At 40.3% G+C, this 15,014-nt stretch overlaps 1 protein-coding gene across 1 annotated transcript in view; it reads right to left on the minus strand.

Moving 5' to 3' along the window:
• p4hb (prolyl 4-hydroxylase, beta polypeptide) overlaps positions 1 to 15,014 on the minus strand; it is a 32,752-nt gene that overhangs the window by 9,218 nt on the left and 8,520 nt on the right. The window contains exons 2-4 of the mRNA XM_043715016.1: positions 11,284 to 11,490; positions 7,043 to 7,176; positions 3,937 to 4,074 (exon numbers count right to left, since the gene is read on the minus strand). Of these exons, the coding sequence (XP_043570951.1) occupies positions 3,937 to 4,074; positions 7,043 to 7,176; positions 11,284 to 11,490 (479 nt within the window). The remainder of the gene's footprint in view (positions 1 to 3,936; positions 4,075 to 7,042; positions 7,177 to 11,283; positions 11,491 to 15,014) is intronic.

Below are 15,014 nucleotides of genomic sequence, written 5' to 3' on the forward strand. Positions count from 1 at the left end.
TTAGTGACTCAAATATCAGGAATGACAACCCAGGAAAAAAAGGGAGCTTGCTTTCACAATAAATAGGGAACGCTAAAGTGTCCAGCCCTCAACTGGACACTGCAGAAAAATAACCTATTCCAGGTACAACCACTACCAAACAAGGGTCTTACTTCATTTACTTGCTGCTCAAAAGTAGTTCCTTAACCTCATTTTAAAAATTATTAGCTGATAAACAATAGGGCACTCAGATCACTAGTGAAATGCCAAGCAATCTCCCACAAACAAAGTTTTTAAAAAAAAAGTCACTCAGGGAAACAAAACAAACCAGATCTTTTCCTTAAAAAGCGACCATTTCAGTAATTATAGGATTGAAGGCAAACATTGGGAACTCCAGCTACTTTGCTTATTGTCTGAACAAGGAACATTCAAAATATCACTAGGTCACAATAAGGCAAAGATAGGACAGCAAACAGGACTTACAGATGAAACTTGAAGAAAAGTACTTACCTTTCTTGTAGTAGTTGCTACAACTGATAAATCAGAGACCTGTCCAAGTAAAATTAGTTTCTCTATACAACTCACCAGAAGCTTCCAGAGAAAGACAATGGAATACCAAGACCCTCGCTACCCAATGTACAATTTCAATATTGAATTGGGAAGCAATGACCACAGAGCTGACATCCCTAGATTTTCTCTGCCTCTGAACAATTTTCCTTATGTTGCCTGTGAGGGGGGAGTTCGTAGGGATTAGAATTTTAGTTAGTATTGTGCTATACGTCAATGGTTTACATCTATTTACTCATTACTTAACTTTTGTTTACTACAGAAATCTTGACTGCAGTATCAACCTTTATCTGAAAGGCACATAAATTGGGGTAGTGTGCATAATTTCAAACATTTGGTACAATTCTAGGATTAGCAGGGCTCAGTTTATGATGCTCTACCATGGGTTGTAAAACTTTCATGGTAATGATTTCCAAATAGTTTAAAAGTAATTGAATTTCAAATTTAATAATGTGGAGTCAAAGCCAAAGCCAACATTTCATAGGACCTCCAAAAAGGCTTGGATAAACCAAAGCTGGTTAATGCATTAGATCAATCCTGCCACCCAGTGGCTCCCTGGAAATTGCAGCTATAAGGATTTAGATTTAACTTCGATTTTACATCACACAGTCTGGGCATGGTCCCCATTAACAGGGCATAGAACCAATTCACTGACAATTGCCCTTGAGTTTGCAGCATACAAGATTGTTGGGATACAACAAAGACAAGACAGTGTCGCTCAAGTTGGTATATTTCTATTATTTCGCTCAATGTCAAACCAGAGACTCTGTTCCCACTGCAATATGCCCACAGATGAGGATTTAGTCATGGGGTGAAGAAAATCTTCCACACAATTGCCCATTTGCAGAAAAGCTAAATACTTAGCCCCACCTCCCCAACAACAGACCATCTAAAATCCATGCTAATGACATGACACTCAAAACCTCCATTCAAAAAGGGAACACACAAGGGAGAACAAAACCATAAAATTTCAAACTTTTCACCTATCACCAGAAACAGATAGTTCAGGGAATCCTTTGAAACTAGACTGTGCAGTGAAGCAGAAGGGAGGGTGGTTACCAGATCACTAGTTCCAGTAAATTAAAAAGTTTAAAATAAAAATAATAAATATATGATTTCCATTTGAACTGGCAGATGGGCTTTACTGATCAGAAAGGACAACTGGTTCTTGCTTTTTTCCCCTGAAAAAACCTTCAAACATTATGTTCCCAAAAACTGAACTCTTTAGCAACTAGCTAGTAACCGAGTGCATTGGGTGGATGACAGGGGACTGAAGAACCACCACCTGATACCCTGTTTACTCAGCTCACTCCAACTACAACATGGGAAACTGATGGACCGTGGCAGGTGGTTTAATAGTCCTCACCGTGGGAATAAGGATCATTCCCAGTTATTTGACCTATTTGTTTTTCCAGAGAAAATGCCAGGAGCTTTGGGTCTAAGAATTCAGATCTGCTACTTTCTCCCCACCCCCACCCCCCTCATTTATCTCTCCACCCTTCGGGTACTCTGCCTGTATTCCTGATGAAGGGCTTTTGCCCGAAACACTGATTTTACTGCTCCTCGGATGCTGCCTGACCTGCTGTGCTTTTCCAGCACCACCCTAATCGAAACTCTGGTTTCCAGCATCTGCAGTCATTGTTTTTACCTCCTACACCTTACCTCAGGGGAAAAAAAAAAGTTTCACCTTTAAAGTTAAAAAGTTAGCTGCATGACAATTTTATGCAGAAAGAAAGTGTTACAGGCAGTCTGGATATTTTTAGAACATGGAAGCATCAGAAACAAGAATTATTTAAGCTATCGTCTCAAATGCTTTCCCTTTAACATTCAAATACTGCCGCCCACTGGTATCAGGTTGTAGGCTCAAAGTCAATCAAACCTACAAAATATGCAACAGCTGCACTTAATGGCTGGAGACTACAGCTCTGCCTTGGGCAATTAACACGGTTCCAGTTTTTAAAAAATGTAACAAATAGTTACAAATTCAGCTATTTAGCAATGTGTTGGCAGCTCCAAATGGAAAAAATAGGTAACACTTGTTTGCAATTCAGGACCATGCCAGCCAGATCAATACAAATGAATGGATCACCCTGCAATCCAAAGACATTAACACAGGGGTCACATCAGTAACTGAGATGAGCTATTTATTGCACACATTAATTACTCATCATGGGAGTCACAAACTGGAATCTGAATTTAGTGCATTCAAAGAATTTTATTAACTTGTCAGTACCTATACTGGGAAAGTGTGGGACAGCTTTAAGAACAGTTCACCGCAAGTTATTTCCACCACTCCCAGTGAAAGAATCCAATCACTAGCCCTTTGGAATAAAGTAGTAAGGCAATCTCCTCATCCCTTCTGTGTCACTATCACTCAATTAGCTGGATCTGATTCTTAGCTCCATTTAACAAAATGTTCCATACACCAAAATTGGAGTTGTAGTGGTCAGCAAAGGTTACCTCCGATTACAACAGAATCTTGATCAGATGGGCCAATGGGCTGAGAAGTGGCAGGTTTGGAGGATTTGAGCTACTGGGAGAGTTGAACAGGCTGGGGCTGTATTCCCTAGAGCAGAGGCTGAGGGGCATGGATAGGAGAAATAGACAAAATATTTTCCCTGGGGTAGGGGAGTCCAGAATTAGAGGGTATAGGTTTAGGGCGAATGGGGAAAGATATAAAAAGTGATCTAAGGGGCAATGTTTTCATACAGAGAGTGGTACGTGTATGGAATGAGCTGCCAGAGGAAGTGGAGGCTAGTACAATTTGCAACATTTAAAATAGCATCCGGATGGGTATATGAATAGGAAGGGCCAGGTGTTGGCAAGTGGGACTAGATCGGGTTGGGGTATCTGGTCGGCATGGACAAGTTGGACCGAAGGGTCTGTTTGCATACTGTACATCTCTATGACTCCTTAAATCCCTTGCTGATAGAGACCCATCAGCCTTGAAGTTTTTCCAAACTAATTCTGCTTCAGCAAAGTTTTTGAGACACGAAATTCCATCACACATTGAAGTAATTCCTAGCATCATCCCTGAATGTTAAGGTTCAAAACCCTGAAGCTTTCTTGTGGACAGCCCCACTTAAAATGTCACAGATAATCAATTTTAGAAAGAATTTGATTGTACTGCTGCACTTTTCAGTCAAAATTCTCAAGAGTTGCTGCAAGAACAGCCCAACACCAACATTACAAACCTATGGTTACCTAAAGTCGAGGTCAAAAGTATGTCATCAGCAGCTTTCTAGCCGAGAGTACATCTTATTATCACTGGGCCAACTGCAGTCAGGAGTATGATTGGTCTCCACTTGGAGACCATTTGCTTCAAAATAAAACAAACAGCCAAGGCTAACAATCAAAATCTGCTACAAAGTAGATGGATTAATCAAATACCTTCTTAAAAAGGACAACACCATCCTTCTTCACATCATATTTTTTGAAAAGGTCTCCTTCTGAAGTGATTCCAAATGGCACCTCATCAAATGTCTCTGCAGCCTGCAGGAATGTTTTGGCATCGCCACCTTCCATATCCTGAAAGGGAAACCATTTTATTCAGATACATTCCCATTCCACTCAGGAGCCATGCAAGTTTGAGCTTGTTTAACAAAAAACAAAAACGGCAGGGTTTTCTTACTGTAGTAAGACCATAGAGTTTTCATTAAATAGTAACTGCATTTCAGGAGGATTAAATTAAAATCAACTTTCAGACTACATGAAATGCCAATGTCACTATCTAGCAACCATACACTAATTGAGAATACTTACACTAAAGTGAAAGATTGAGAAAGATGCAACAGGTTTTAAAGTTTTACTTCAGTGACAATTGTCTTTGAAAAAGAAACATGTCTTTTTAATAACGTTTTATACAAGTTGACAAAAATAATGATTGCATTGGTGCTCATAAAGGTACAGATGAAAAGATGTTGAGAAAGCTAAAAGAAATTCTGTTCAATAAGAACATCCTTTCAAAACGAGCAACTGAAAGACTGAAGCTGTTCAGCACATATGCACTGAGCAGCCAGTCATATACTCAAGGGCCAGGATATAGAATTAAATCATCTCATCCAGGAGTCCAAATAAGCAACTCTGCAATAGAAGAAAGCAACACGTAACAGCAATGACATAAGCAATGAAAAACTTTGTTCCTTATCTAGGAGAAAGTGAGGACTGCAGATGCTAGAGATCAGAGCTTAAAAATGTGTTGCTGGAAAAGCGCAGCAGGTCAGGCAAAGGAACAGGAGAATTGACGTTTCAGGCACAAGCCCTTCTTCAGGAATTCCTGAAGGGCTTATGCCCGAAACGTCAATTCTCCTGTTCCTTTGATGCTGTCTGACCTGCTGCGCTTTTCCAGCAACACATTTTTAAGCTTTGTTCCTTATCTGGACTATTCAATGACAGAATATGGTAAGAAATTAAGTATTCAAATCACTTCAAACTCAAGCCATCATTGCAGACACTGCACCAGTTACAATTCTCTGGTGTGATGAAAGGATGCTTCCCCTTAGGGAAAAGAACCACCAACAGGAAACTGTTTAATGAGGGGGCCACCCCTTCAACGTAGGGGGAATCTCTCCTCTACTCTCTTCCCCAGACAGCAGTGGAAACTGTCACAATGCGATTTAGATTTTTGATTGATGAGAGTTGAGAATTATGGAGAAAACAGGCAAGTGAAGTGAAGTGAAGTGACTGCTGGAGTAAAATCAGCCATGTTATTGGATGACAGCAGATAGTGATCTACATGGCCTTAAATCACAACAGGGGAAAGTGAAAGACAGGCTGCACAGGATTAAAACACTTCCATCATGGGTTCAAAGCACCACTCAGTTGGGCTTTATGACCCTTTGTAATGTTCAGGAATAATAAAATTAGAACTCTGACCTATAGTAATTAGGAAGAGTTGATGTCAAAGCTTTGTACTGGATACAAAGTTAAACAGCTTGCATTTTTCTAGCACTCATACAAGAAGGAACATCGAAGACAATTAAGAGTGGGTTAAAACAATTATTTTTCTTAAAAATAAAGGCATCAGGACTAAGTTGGATATGTAGTGGTTCAATAAGCATTTATCAAAACAAGGGGAGAAAAGAGATTCTGTTGTAGCAAAAGACATCTGAAGGGTTACAAAGCTAGAGATTGAGACACAGGCTGGGACTAGATTATAAAGGGCAGCAAGAAATTTTGACTTGCTAAATGTAAGGGAGCCAGTGTAAACTGGACAGTTGAAGTTACAGATCCAAGACTTTGCTAGAAGATGATCAATTTTAAATTTGGGAGGACTGGTTTAGAGCTGCTGTTTTAGTACAGTTCAAATCAAGACTGCAGGTAACAAGAGTACAGATTGCATGCAGCCATTTAACACACACAATGCAGAGGCAAGAAGAATCAAGGAAGAGCAGATCAGCAGAAATGAGTGGAACAGTATTCCCTAAACTCCATCACTAGTCTTTAGTGACAATCTGTGTCAGGACCAGTAAAGCATTAATCCTGGCAAGAGTCAAACTGGAGGAGAATGTCAGTCTCAAATCTGAAAGAGACAGAGGAATAGCACTGGACCTCATGGTACACACTGAAGCAAAATCTGCATTTCTGCAGAGAGAGGAGAGAGAGGAGAGAGTGTAGAGACTACTTTATTTGTTAAAAAAAATTTGTTCATAGCATGAGAGACTCACTGATTGCACAAGCATTTATTGCCCATCCCTAGCTGAAAGTAATGAGTTGACTTCTTGAACCACCAATGTCCATTTGGTGAAGGCGCACACAGTTAGGGAGGGAGTTCCAGGATTTTGACCCAGGATTATGTTGCCAACCAAATACTGATGACAAGCTGTTAACCAAAAACCATTTACTGTTTCTCTATTCATGGATGATGCCTGATCCATGGGTATTTCCAGAATTGGAGTTATACTTTAGAATCTTCAATACAGTTTGTGCAACCTACAAATAACAGAATTTAAAGTATTGCTAAACTTTTACCTTTTAGTATTATCGCAGCAAACAAAACTCAATCCTCTAACCTGTTGCTGCAATAAGTGTGCATAGAGGAGCAGGGGACAAATAAACCTAGCATCTTTATCATTTAGTCTCTCTCAGCCTCCACTTGCTACATGCTCAAGACATTCTTTAATTGCTATTCTATTAGAATCCCATACAGAAGCAGTAGCATGTAAACTTGCTAATTTGCAACATGTTAAAACTTCTATCAAGGCTACAGTGTCAGTTTAATTTGGGGAAACTCCAACCACCATCAACCTGACTTTCAATCTACTTCTGTGGAAGTAATGTATCATTCAAGGAAAAAAAAAGGGGAAGCACGGGGCAGGTCTGCCTGTTTCTTGCATTAATCATCTGCAGCCATTAGCTAGAAAAAGAATCTGCTGCAAAAAAAAAACTTCTCCCAAATCACGAGTGGCTAATATAGCACTTGGCCCTTACTCACATGGTACTACCCTCATGGTGGTAAATCCACAACAGTCTGCCCGAAAACTTAAATAATCAGTACCTTGAAAAACCCAATAACCACCACTTCTGATGAGTCCACAAGTTTCTCAGCAGCATCTGCTTCTTTAATGGTGTCTGCTGCAGGTCCCATACGCTTCTTCAGCCAGTTCATGATATCTTCATGCTGTCGTCCAGCTAACAAAACCAAAGATCAAAGAATTTTTTAAAAAAAGGAATACTTGTTAGTGAGCAACTAGTTCATGAAGTAATGAGGATTGCCATTTGGGTCGTTGGCTAACCTTTTTATTGTGCACTTTATAGAGCCAACCTTGTTATTAACACTGGCAATCCAGGAGAAAAGCAACATTAGCTAACTCCAGGCTCTCTCATGATACAAAAAAATCAAAAGATTGGAAATACAGAGCAGGTCAAGCAGTATCTGCAGACAAGCAAAGTGCAGTTTGACAACCCTTCACCAGAACCAGAGAACTTAAAAGACTTAACATTCCAGTGATGCACTGAAGGGCAAGATAGATGAGCACACAAAAGGAGAAAGAAATTAAGAAATAAAGAGCAACAAGAAGCAAACTGGAAGTTCATGTGGAGCATAAACACTAGTGTGGACCAAATGGTCTGCTACTGTGCAATGCACAAAGTATGAACAGGGTCCACACACGCAACTGTTAGGCAAGTCCTTTTGATTAGTATTGTTGAAAAATTGCTAATGAACTGGAGGCTTTGGCTGAGCGTTGTAATCAAGTTCCTGGAGCATTGAACTTCAGAGTTACTGGCTGATGGGAACTGAATAATGAAGCTTTACTCCCATTGTATAAGATAGTGCTCACTATTACCATTTAAATGCAATGGCATCTTTGTTAAAATTGAGAACTAGCTAACTTCTTTCAAAGCAGGCCCAAAGGAAAGAGCTCTGCAAATAGCTTAGTTTCTGGGAAAGGTTGCTAATGAAGAGGATTATTTATTGTTCTCGGGATGAATTTTTGAAACTGCAAAGTGTCTTGGCACCCCCCCCTCCCAATATTGTTAAACACAAGTTAAACAGGTTTCCGTTTAAAAATAAACCAAACCATTATAATCAGACTTTCAAAGTACTGGCTTCAGAAGATCAGAGTTCCAGCAGCCAGCACCCATTACCTTGATTACTGCAGCAATATCCATACTTTTGGGACTTAATGTCAAAAATCAGATCTGTTCTTGCCATGTTAGGTTTTGTAGTCAGATAGGGAAAATAATTTTGTATAAAACATCAGTCTCAATATGCAAGAAATCTTATCAGTAAATCACAGTATGAATCCTTATGACATGGTACTGAATTGACAAGAGATGCTGCAGAAGTGGGAGGGAGATAGAGCTCTTTTGTTAAGTAGTGCAGGGAATCACTTGGCAATTCAAGAAGAAAGTCACAAGGTTCACAGCTGAGGTTCTCCCTTCCCAGAGATCTTCCATGTCCAAAGATGCTTGCCACACTATCCAAAATCAGGTTCACATGATTGGACATCAGCCAAGGTCCAAGTGGAATTAAAACAGATGCCCCCCCCCCACCACCAATAAGCCGCTCACTGCAAGGTTTATACCGGTATACTACTAACTAGGATGTGAACAATAAAGAGAAAATGAGGTCTGCAGATGCTGGAGATCAGAGATGGAAATGTGTTGCTGGAGAAGCGCAGGTCAGGCAGCATCTAGGGAACAGGAGAATCGACGTTTCGGGCATTAGCCCTTCTTCAGGAATGAGGAAAGTTTGTCCAGCAGGCTAAGATAAAAGATAGGGAGGAGGGACTTGGGGGAGGGGCGTCGGAAATGTGATAGGTGGAAAAAGGTCAAGGTGAGGGTGATAGGACAGATTGGGGTGGGGGCGGAGAGGTCAGGAAGAAGAGTGCAGGTTAGGGAGGCGGTGCTGAATTTGATGGATTTGACTGAGACAGGCTGGGGGGAGGGGAAATGAGGAAACTGGTGAAATCCAAGTTCATCCCTTGTGGTTGGAGGAACAATAATTGTGAACAATAAAGGCCATAGGAACGATATCCCAAAACAAGCATCTAATGCCTTCCAAGGGTAACCTTGAAGAAACTCAGGAATTTCAAATCCCTGCCCCAAACAATGAATAGCAAATCAGGCAGCACTTGTAGAGAGAAACAGTTAACGTTTCAGCCCAATTACCTCAAGTCGGAAAAATTGAAAATGCAAGACGCTATAATAATGAAAGAAGGAATGAGACAGCAGGGAGTGAGACAAAACAGATAGGAGAGGTCTGCGAAAGATGTGGGTGGTTAGATGTGGAACAGGACAATGGTGCAAGATAAAAAGGAGCTAGTAAGAGGTCAAGGAAAAGTAAAAGTGCAGGTAGCAATAGTGGGATAAAGATCAGTCCTGGTTGATAGAAGCGTAGGTCAAACATAGCTCCCTCCATTTTCTTCTTCAATTTGAATTAATTTCTACTTCAAAAGGATTTTAACCATTTTGATGCTTCAGGTGACTAATTTTATCACTGGGTCTGGATCAAAATTGCTCAAGTCATATCCTGAAATGCAAAATGCCCAAAACATTTCCAACCTTAAATTCCTTTTCTGCAGCCCTCAGATGTAAATTTCACATTCACAATTATACATTCAGAGATTTAAATGAGAATACTAGCCAACACAAGTGATATAATTTTGGCATCATGTTCGAGTGTGAAGTACTAGGATTTCACTTCTAAGACACTGACAACAAACCTGAATGAAACAGGATTTTCAGTCTCAAAGTGAAACAAAAACCATGTAATAAATTGCACAAAATGTAAGACAAAGATGAATGAAACCACATGAAGGAAATCAAACTTGCTCATGCTAAGAGAATGCTGATCAAACACTATCTACATTTCTGCAGTACAGAAATGAATAGTTACAGTCTAGTCGGTCCAACCTGGGTAAAGGACAAAATATTGGGATCAGTGTCCATTAGAATGAGTTTATTTGGAAAGGCGTGGATAATCAACATGGCTTTAAGAGAAGGTAATGTCTGACCAAGAATTCAACGTTTTGCAGAAATAACTAGGATTTACAAAGGCAGTCCAATGGATATTTATACAATTTTAGTACAGTTTTTGACAGTCTCATATGGGAGTCAAATTGCAAAAATGAAAACCCAAGGGACAGGGAAAGTAGCAAGTTACATCCAAAATTGACACTGACTGGAAACAAAGGATAACCGTAGATCTGTGTTTGCAAACCGAAAGTGGTTTCCTGTCATGTTGCACAAGGCTCAACGTGGATGTCTTGTTGTGGTTATGTTAATGAATTAGATTGGAGCACAACTTAGAAATTTGCAGAGTAACCAAGTAGCTGATACTGAAGAGGATAACTATTGACTATAGCACAATGTCCATGGTTTGGATGAATGAATTCCATTTACCATTTTTTCAACATAACGTGAAAGGTTATGCATTTGAAGGCAAACAAGGGAATACACAATAAATGGAGGATATTAAGAGGTGTAGAAAAAAAAAAAGACCTTAAAACCAATCCATAGGTTCCTGAAGGGGTTAGTTTTTCAATAAAGTGCTGTCTACCTTCATTGACCAAAACAGGAAAGACATCATTGGCCTACAGGAGATTCACAGGAATGTTGCCAGGACTTGAAAACTGCAGCTATGAAAGTTTGGATAGACAAGGGTTGCTTTCCTTAGAGGCAGAGAGGTGTGACTTGAAGCACAAAATTAGCAGAGCCCCAGATAGATAAAAATGGTAGGGAAGACCTACTTCCCCTAATTGGTGAATCAATTACCAGGGGATGCTGAATGCCTGGAATTCACTTTTCAGTGATGGTTAAGGCAAAAAATCTTAAACTCACTCATTTTTAGTAGTAACTAAAAATGGCACCTGAAAGTCTAGAACCTGCAAGGCTAAGTTCAGGTGATGGAAAGTGGATCTGGATAGTTAATTTAGTGCAGTCAATGGGTTGAATGGCCAATTTCTGGGCTGTAACTTTGAAGAGGTTCTAGTTAGAAATTCAGACAAAGAAAGGACAGTGGCTAAAGAATTGGCAGTAACAAAAAAAAAGCAACAATTAGTTTGAGTAAATTTAGTGCATTGTTTCAACTGTGATCAGTTCTATACCATCCATGTGCAATTAAGTTGCAAATGGAGCTGATCTACACAGACCGCACAGCCCAATTCTGACAAGTTAGCCACTAACAAAAGTTGATAGCTCAAGTTCAGAAGTGGGAAATTAAATAGTTGAAAAATACAATCCAAAAAGTTATTTATACATTAATTGGACCATGTATTAATGTTTAAATATTACCTGAATAGTCCTTAGGGTTGCTTTTATCGCCATTTTTAAAAAACTTAATGGTTGGGTACCCCCGTACTGAGAACATCTGTGCAAGGTCAGACTCCTCAGTGGCATCCACTTTTGCAAGTCTGATCTCAGAGCCTTCTTCTTTCAGCTTTGCAGCTGCTTTGGCATATTCAGGAGCAAGCGCCTTGCAGTGTCCACACCAGGGAGCATCTGTAGGGAAAGCAAACATTTCAGGCTACAACTGAAAGTGTACAACAAAGCCTGCATTTAGAACAAAAGCTAAAATGTCATTGATTTTTCTGAGATGCTGCATTTCAGCATATTCCCTATCCAAGGATTTCCAATACAAAGTCTAAAACATAGAAAGAATACAGCTCACCCCATTTGCTTTGAAGTGTTCAAAGCTCTAAAATTTTAAAATTAGCCTTTGCCATATTCTAAGAAAGTGGGATAAATATTGCAATAGATTAATGGCAGTAGGATACATATTTAGTTAGGATTATATTTAGATATTGCAATGAGTTCAGAAAGGAAGACAAAATTCACACATACGTGAACTAACTGCATTGAACATAAGATTAGAAAGCTAGGCCATTCAGCCCCTTAAGACTGACCCACCATTCAAGAGAATCATGACTGACCTACCCAGGCCTCAACTTCTTAATTCAGAATAGCCATCGGATTTTTGGAATATCAAAAGATTAAGTACTTTATAAAATCAGCCTCCACAACTGGTTAAATTTACTTCAGCCAGTGGTTGGGATACAATGCAATTAGTAGGATAGCATGCAAGAGTGGGAAAAGCAGACAAACATACCATCCACAGGGAAATAGAGTTCCAACCTCTCAAATGATCAATAAAGTCTTCGGTTCCACACAACACTCCCTTGCAATTGTAACTGCTGCAATGCATATCCTTCTCTTCTACAGGGAACTCAGCATTTACAAGAAAGTTCCAGAAGATATGCATCAATGTAGCAGCTGGTTACAACAAAACCACACAATTCAAACAAAACGACAGCAGTGAAAGCATAGCAACACCTTCATTCAATGCAGCAAATCACAAGCTCATTGTATGCATTCTTCCTGTCTGTACTGACCATTGGGAAACTCAATACAGCATAACCACTTTAAATTCAGCTCACTACAACCAAACAGGACGGTAGGGAAAAAGCTATTTCAGAGGGAAAAACTTGCCACAGAAATCCAACACCCAGACAGTTACTGGCATTTACTCACATCCTGAGTCATGTTCTCCAACCAACGTGAGCACCATTTTAAAGTATGGTACAAATTAACTCCATAGGTTGGGTACTACTGGGCAGATGACCTTCAGATCATTTCAGTATCACTTTGTAGAAACACAGTCAATAAGAGGTGGAAGTGACAAATTAATGGGACAGTCCACCAGTTAACACATCCTATACACCGGGAGCAACGGTCCTTTGCTCAGCCACAGTAGAGAAGCAATTGTGACAGTTTGCTAACACTGGGTTGCAAAAAGACTGACTGCTCCAAGAGTCACTCAAGTCAATGGACAGGTTGTAACATTTAGCAATGCCTTTACATTACTGCAAGGGGCCAGCAACATTTAAAACAGATGTTAGAAAGCACGATCGCAGGCAGTGTCCTCCAGGACAGGAGGGAGGAAAGAATAAGGTGATACAATTGCATCTTTGCCTCACCTGCACTCCCCATCAGGGCACATCTGATAGTGAAGATAGATAAATCTAGTCCCAGAGGACTGCAGGGCTACTCGCTCATGAAACAATTGGTAATGGATAAACGTGAGGGTCACCACACTTCTGGCAAGGAGAACATAGAACATTACAGCGCAGTACAGACGCTCCGGTCCTCAAGGGTTTCACAGGTTGGTGCAACAATCAGAAGCCCATCTAACCTACGCTATTCCAATATGATCCATTTGATCATCTAGTGACCATTTAAATGCCTTTACGGTTGGAGAGTCTAGCATTGCAGGCAGAGCATTCGACACCCTCACTCGAGTAAAGAGACTACCTGACATTTGTCCTATATCTGTAATCCCTCAATTTAAAGTTATGTCCCCTCATGCCAGCCATCACTAATGAAGAAAAAGGCTCTCGCAGCTCACCCTAACCTGATCATCTTTTAGGTCTCCAAGGTCACCTCTCAACTTTCTTTCTAATGAGAGCAGCCTACAGTCCCTCAGCCTTTCCTCATAAGACCTTCCCTCCATACCAGGCAACATCCTAGTAAATCTCCTCTGAACCAGTTCTAATGCTTCCACATCCTTCGTATAATGCGGTGACCAGAACTGTACGCAATACTCCAAGCGCGGCCGCAACAGAGTTGTGTACAGCTGCAACATGACCTCGTGGCTCAATCCCGCTATCAATAAAACCTAAAACACAGTATGCCTTTTAACAGCACTATCAACTTGTGTGGCAACTTTCAGGGATCTACGCATGGATACTGATCTCCCTGCTCAAAGAATCTTACCACTAGCCCAGTATTCTGTATTCCTGTTATTTCCTCCAAAAGGAATCTCATTTTTCCACATTAAACTTCATGTCCCACAGCTCAACAGCTTATTGATGCCCCTCTAACCTGCAACATGCACAACTCCACCAGCCTTGGTGTCATCCGCAAATTTACTAATGCGTACTTCTATGCCTTCATCCAGGTCATTTATAAAAATGACCAACAGCAGTAGCTCCAAAACAGATCCTTGGAGTACACCACTAGTGACTGAACTCCAGGATGAACATTTCCCATCAACTACCTTCTTTCAGATGGAAAATTTCTGATCCAAACTGCTACATCACCCTCAATCTCATGCCTCCATATTTTGTGCAATAGCCTACCGTGGGAAACCTTAAGTGCTTTACTGAAATCCATATACACCACAGCAATGCATTACCCTAATCCACCTGTTTGGTCACCTTCTCAAAAGGAAGGTTTGGAGGCAGGACCAGTTCTTCACAAAACACTTGACTACCCCTAATAAAATCATTCCTTTCTAGATTATAAATCCTCTTATAATCGTTTCCAACACTATCCACAACCAAAGGAAGGCTCATTGGTCTATTACCAGGGTTGTCCCTACTCCCCTTCTTGAGCAAAGGGATAACATTTGCTATCCTCCGTCTTCTGGCACTATTCCTATAGAAGGGAAGGGTTGAAAGAGCCTTTCATGGAAATCTGAGCTAGTGCAGGAATTGAACCCATGCTGTTGACATCATGGTCACAAAATTGCCATCCAGCTAACTGAGCTACCAAATACCCTTGACATGGAATATGAGGGAACGGTCTCTGGCAGATTAAGCAGCCTGATTATCCAGATAAAAGTTTAGCCAAAATCAGTAGATTGGCTAATCAACATCCTATTACATCTCAATTGTGTATTCAGCCAGTAATTATGCCCCTTCAACCATGCAACCTTAAAACTGAGCAGCTAATAATAATTAATTTTTCATGGGAGATGAGCTATAGTGAGCAACTTTTCAAGTGATGGTGCAAAGCACAGGTTAGAATAGTGGGAGCATTGAAAGGATGAGCAGTCTGGGTATGATTATGCTTTCTGCTCTAGGCACAGAAGTATTTTTGCAGTTTTAAGTTAACTAAGATGATCAGTGACAAGAATGATTTTTAAAACATGGTAGCACAATGATTTGCTCAAGATTATCCTTCACCTCTGGTCATACCACCTAGAATTGTCAGAGAATCAAACCAGGCAGTATGTACAAACTTCA

The sequence above is a fragment of the Chiloscyllium plagiosum genome, chromosome 24 (assembly GCF_004010195.1).
Source record: "Chiloscyllium plagiosum isolate BGI_BamShark_2017 chromosome 24, ASM401019v2, whole genome shotgun sequence".
In the NCBI taxonomy this organism is placed as follows: Eukaryota; Metazoa; Chordata; class Chondrichthyes; order Orectolobiformes; family Hemiscylliidae; genus Chiloscyllium; species Chiloscyllium plagiosum.